This window comes from Solanum tuberosum, unplaced genomic scaffold (genome assembly GCF_000226075.1).
Source record: "Solanum tuberosum cultivar DM 1-3 516 R44 unplaced genomic scaffold, SolTub_3.0 scf00110, whole genome shotgun sequence".
NCBI classification, from domain to species: Eukaryota; Viridiplantae; Streptophyta; class Magnoliopsida; order Solanales; family Solanaceae; genus Solanum; species Solanum tuberosum.
In genome coordinates this window covers 904,106-909,977 of record NW_006239037.1, presented here as the reverse complement: position 1 = coordinate 909,977, position 5,872 = coordinate 904,106, and the positions used below count along the sequence as shown (strand labels likewise).

The window sequence follows — 5,872 nt, the reverse complement described above, 5'->3', positions numbered from 1 at the left end:
GTTTTTATTTTTTGAAATTAAACGAGACTTCAAATATTTTTTAATTATATATAAACAACAAAGATAATTTCTAATTAATCTCTCTTTCTTGTGTGGAGCTTAATTTGGATTTGGTTAAAATAAAAAAACAGGTTTGGTATAGCGAATCCATGTGATGATCATGCCAATTGGCTAAACTTGTAAAACTGTACTTGAGGTAATTATTGTCGTCGAAGCGGATTCATAATTTGAAATTTATGTGTTAATCCGCAATCTAAAGTTAATATATAATATAATTAAGTGTATAATCAAATATGTAGTGAAGTTTTGGATATTGATTTCACGTGAACTCATATATTACATATCGTTAGATTTGTCTCTACTTGAAGGTAACATAATATGGCCATAAATCATTTAGTATAAGTATTTAAGTATTTAAAATTCTGGTCATCAATTCTTTTGGGGAATCTTAGTAGCTATGTTAGTTGATTATCTAAACTTTTATTTTATTGGTGACAGTTCAATCCTTCAACTTGTAATAATCCCCTCCATTTTTTCTTCCCCTACCCCAATTTTTCTTTTAAAAAAACAATTATTTTAGAACTTATTTGAAGAGTATCTCAACAACATGTCCTCGGTAATATTAAGTTGTACCATGTTCTGTCTTATCACCTCTCTTCAATACTTTTTTGACCTACCTTTATTCCTCGATGTACCACATACCCCCAATATCCAGTCTCTCGCACCTCCTTACCAGGACATCTGTACACCTCCTCTTCACGAGCATATGTTTTTTTCAGGTGAAATTCACATTAAATACAAAACTACTACAACCTTTTTTTCCTCGGCTTAAATTTGACATTATCTATTTTTTGAGGTTTACCAATATTGTCCAAAACAGCAAAAGATTATATAAAGATTGTGAAGCAAAATTAGGTTTAATGGGTAGCTAGGGATAAGTATTAAGACAAGAAATGATCTGTCATTGACTTACAGCATGGAAATGCAATTATTGTATGAAAAAGACAAGCAACGACAGGCACTTGATGCCACCTGCAATACTTAAATGTATGTATATATATGTAATTGTTGCACCATTTATTTGGTTTGATTGTGATTTGTTACCAAATCTCCTTCATCAAATTAAAAATATCAACATTAATTGTTTTAGTAACAATTCTACTTTTTCTTTGTCAACCAGAACCACTTGCTCAATCTTTGTTTTGTTTTTACTTTACTTTTTAAGTTTATAATGAAGAGTAAATCTTTCATTAGACATTAAGATTCTTTTTATTGCGAATTAATAAAAAAATTGTGTTATAAAATATAACTTTTTTTCCCGAACCGATTCATTATTAGAAAAACGTATTACGAGAAACTGATTCTCACTAAAATACAACTAGTAAACTTCCTCATTTATCTATGTAAAAATATTACTATTTTTTCTTTTCTCATTAATTTAATCAAGATATCCATAAAATAACGAACGAATATTTTTCAGTGAAAATTTTCAATAAGAAAATGATTTTTTAGCAGTGTGAATTAACTACACTATATGTTGCAATAAGAGGATGATTATTTGGATGGATCGAGTGTTAATTGTTGTTTATAAAATGTATGGAATTACTTTTTTTATTAGATCATTTGATATGAGAAACAAACTAATCCAATCAATTCCAATCTTCCCCATAAAGGGGATTTTCTATTTTCAAACTTATAGAATATAAAAATTTTAATTAAAAAATAAAAAAAATTCATTCATCTCAGGAAAAGATATGCAATACAAATTTTATAACACTAGTCTTCAAGGAGGCCATCGCCTAAAATACTTATTGAAAATTTTAAAAACCTTAATTAATGGTTGATTTGCACGAAATGAATTATCTCTCTTATCCATTTTAGATGAAATAAGTGAGGGGAAAAAAAATGAAATTTTACACCATACAACAGTCCTATATAGCTCATAATAAACAAATAGCCTTAATTTAAATTTTTTTCTTCTTGCAAAATTTAGCCAATATGTAGTGCATAATAAACGCACCACTGTATAATTTATGTATAATTATTCAAGGAATCAAATTTACATGTATATACATTGTATCCATGATCAATGCACATGTATATGCATTGTATTAATGTATTTGAGTGTATATATTCATTGTTATATATTTGTATCAATGTATTTGCGTGTTCTATAGCGTATTCATCACCACAATGTATTTGGAAAAGCAACTGAAGGGCATATGTCCTTGTTATTCATGATGTGTAAATGTATTTGAATTTGTATCAATTTATTCAAGTGTATATGTTCCTTGTTATACTTTTGTATCAAATGCATTTGTATCAAGTATTAAGTGTATATGTTCCTTATTATTCATTCTGTATCTGTCTTTGTATCTGCAACTTGTTGTAAATGTGTACCTTATATTCAATTATGTTAGTTCTTTGTTATACATTGGTATCATGTATTTGAGTGTATCTGTTCACTATTATACACGTGATTTAATGTATTTGAGTGTTTCTAAAGTATATTCTCCACCAGAATGTATTTATATCAATGTCATACAAAGTGTAGCCAAGGAAGTCTAATTTCAACCTAATGTTAGCTATTTTAGAAATTTCCTTTTTGAATGATCATAAAGATCCATCCAACTATTAATCCAATCCAACCCAACCCATATAACGACCTTGCATTTCATTCTTGTCCTCAAATCACTTCATCAACAATGCCCTCGTTAGTCGTTATAATTTGTAACACACTATCACGCTCCTTACCTTAAGCAGCTAAAAACACACGCAATATTTCTCAGTCTATAATAATACTAATTAGTTGATTTTCCAAGTAACCCATATAACGACCTTGCATTACACTTGTCCTCAATCATTTCATCAAACAACGCCCTCGTTATAGTTTGTGCGAGGCGATGTATGTTTAATGCTACAATTCCAGAATTAATATGGAGAGATGTATATAGAATGGATTCAACTTATACGCACCGAACTATAGAGAAATTACAATGGCTGCTGTATGTCCTTTTGTATGAACACAAAGTATATGTTTCCGTTTTTTCATTCTTTTTGTGATGGGAAACGAGATCCAAATTATCAAAGAAAAAGGATTCAACAGTTGGTGAAATCTCAACCAACTGAATCAGAGTAAAAAAACAAACAAAACGTTCTTCCACATGCCTACAGGAATTGTGGTTTCCAAGTATCCCAACATTTTCCTACTGGAGTTAAACACGTCCATGATGGACCCACGTATTCCTCATCAGCATTAATACATTTGTCCTAATATATTAGCCTTACTGCAACATGAATAGTTCAAAAATCATGCATTGTTAGTCTACTATCTTTTCACACATCTACTACTCCACTTTTTCCTTTTTAGTTGTCCCTAATTTCTTGACAATTATGATAAATCAAGAAAAGACAAAATATTTTTACCTATTATACCCTCAATTAATTACTTTGAAAAAAGGTGGAACTTCTTGAAAATATAATTTTTTTAATTCATTCACTTCATAATTAATAGTGATAAAATGGTAAACTCACTATGTCAATAATTGTTTTCTTAATACCCTTCGGGGTGGCCCAGTGGTTTGGGCTTGGAACTTCCATGTTGGAGGTCTCAAGTTCGAAACCCCTTGCCAGCGAAAGTAAGGGGTTTACCTTCTAGGTCGAGCTCGTCGCACCGGGCTTGCCTAGTGCGGGTTACCTCTCCTATGTGATTTGCGAGCTATTGTATAGGAGCGGGGGTTTTACCCTGTGCGCACCCAAAGGGTAGCGGTTGCGGATTTCCCTTGTCATTTAAAAAAAAAAAAGTATTTTCTTAATAGGTGTGTCAATTCAAAAGTGAACAAATAAGGCTGCAGATTTCCCTTGTCATTTAAAAAAAAAAAGTATTTTCTTAATAGGTGTGTCAATTCAAAAGTGAACAAGTAATTAGAGACGGAGGGAGCAGCTATCTATTTTTACTTGTCCCGTTTGAAAAGCAAGAGAGTATTTATTAGTACTTAATTTCTAATTTGTCTTTATTATTAACTATAATCATTTCCCAAAGCATTGAATTTATTATATTCATAGAGTGATATAGTAAAATTGTCATTCTATTTATTGCTCCTTAAGGGTGTGCTAAGTCAATATTGTACAAGTAAAGATGGACAGAGGAAGTACTAACCAACCAACCTTAAACCTTTTTAGTAAGTCAAGCATTTAAATTATTCCTAAGAATCAGTCCAAATAAAACTAGAATATGCCTTGGTAACCCAAGTACTTCCACTGTTCAGCCAAAATAATCTGTCTTGTTAGAGTGGAAAGTGCCGAGACTAATTACAACAGGGGTTCCACGTTAGCTCCTTGAGAACCAGTTCCAGCAAAAGGGAAAAACGCAACTGCCTAAAATTCTACACTAAAGTGGGACTCTTGAGGCCTGGTGGCTTTCAAAAAGATTCTGAAAGCAGAAAACATTGCATGACAAGAGGACTATTCCTGACTACTTTTCTCTTCATTACCTGCGGAATGATGATAGCCTAAATACAAAGTGCTTCTGAACACAGATCCACAAGGAACAACCAACACCTCGTCATTCAACTAGGCAGAGGCTAGGACAGGATGTTACCTTCCAGACTTTCTGGCGCATGAAAACAAATTAGAAAGCAAGAATGTTCCTCATCATCCCAGTTTTCACTCTTTACCATCTGCACAGCAAAAAGAAAAGTAATAAACTTTAACCATTTTAAGAATCTCATCTAGTGCAAGATACCACTTTCCAGAGCTAGCAACAGATTTCTTTTTTCCTTATATATTGGATGGAGCTCAAAGTTCGTACAATTATAAGAAAGTTCGAAACAAGAGGAATGTGCAAGAATAAAGAGGGAAAAGCAAAAACTACAAATATAGTAATTAAAATACGAATACTTGTGATGCATGACCTCAGGCAAAGAACGAAAATTGACAAGAATGACAGGGTTCCTACACAAACAAGGATAAAATATACTCATGAGATAGGTCTATATATAACTATCTGTTCAGTTACGTTATTTGAGTGATAGGTCTATATCTTCATTTATAACCAATCACCAATTAACAATCACTTGGCATCTTGCAAGGTCCCCAAAGCTTCCATGCGAGGTTGGTTCGCTCAAAAGGAAATACATTCATTCAGAAAAAACTCATGTCAAGATGGACGTATAAACTTAGAAAGAGCAGATTAAGAGGTTGACACAGAGTTTGTGTAATCAATCAGATTACACAATAAAAACAACAACTAGCTCAGGGTTTAGAACAAACATTAACTTATTGCCCAACCTGGGAAAGTTTGCAGTTCTGATAGATCCCTAAAGCTCGAATGAAATAATTGGAGAGGCAAAATCTCAAATGAACTAATTTAGGGAGGCAAAAACAAGAATGTTCCTTGAAAGTTGAAATTAGAAAATCACTAAACATGGTTTGGTGAAAGCAAAAACTCACCTTTGTCGTCGAGAAAACCAGAAGCATTGGCATCCATTTGGAGAATGTTATCCATTGAACCACTTGGAGCAGGTGCAACAGATAATCTAATAGCAGGCGGGGAACAAGTGTTGCTCCTACTTGAGAGCTCACTTGGGGTATGATTTCCGGTTCGATGGTTCAAATAGATGTCCAAGCTAGCAGATGAAGGCATTCCCATCTTTCTCTTGAACCTTTTCATCTAACAGAGATGTGAGATACTGAAAAAGACACAAAAAGAAGTACAACTGTTCTCGTTTCTTATTTCCATTTTGAAATTGAGCAGTTCACTTATTGCAGTACCTGTCTTTCCGCTTCTCACGATATCTTTCCAGTAATGCTTTTCTGCTTACGTGGTTCACTGATTCTGCATAATTGATTTTGGAGGAAGGGGAGGGGGGGG

The 5,872-nt window shown here is 32.8% G+C and overlaps 1 protein-coding gene across 4 annotated transcripts in view; it reads right to left on the bottom strand.

Annotated features, from left to right (window-relative positions):
* Positions 1-4,152: 4,152 nt before the first annotated feature.
* LOC102599493 (protein TIFY 4B-like) overlaps positions 4,153-5,872 on the bottom strand; it is a 6,033-nt gene continuing 4,313 nt past the window's right edge. Inside the window, exons 7-10 of one of the 4 annotated variants that reach the window (XR_367457.2) lie at positions 5,773-5,836; positions 5,452-5,663; positions 4,601-4,679; positions 4,153-4,493 (exon numbers count right to left, since the gene is read on the bottom strand). Coding sequence is in view for 3 of the 4 variants with exons in the window: in XM_006349654.2 (XP_006349716.1) it covers positions 4,666-4,679; positions 5,452-5,663; positions 5,773-5,836 (290 nt within the window). In the remaining variant the exon portion in view is untranslated. Of the gene's footprint in view, positions 4,680-5,451; positions 5,691-5,772; positions 5,837-5,872 lie in introns of those variants that run through there. The other 3 variants (XM_006349654.2, XM_015309700.1, XM_006349655.2) reach the window with 3 other exon arrangements.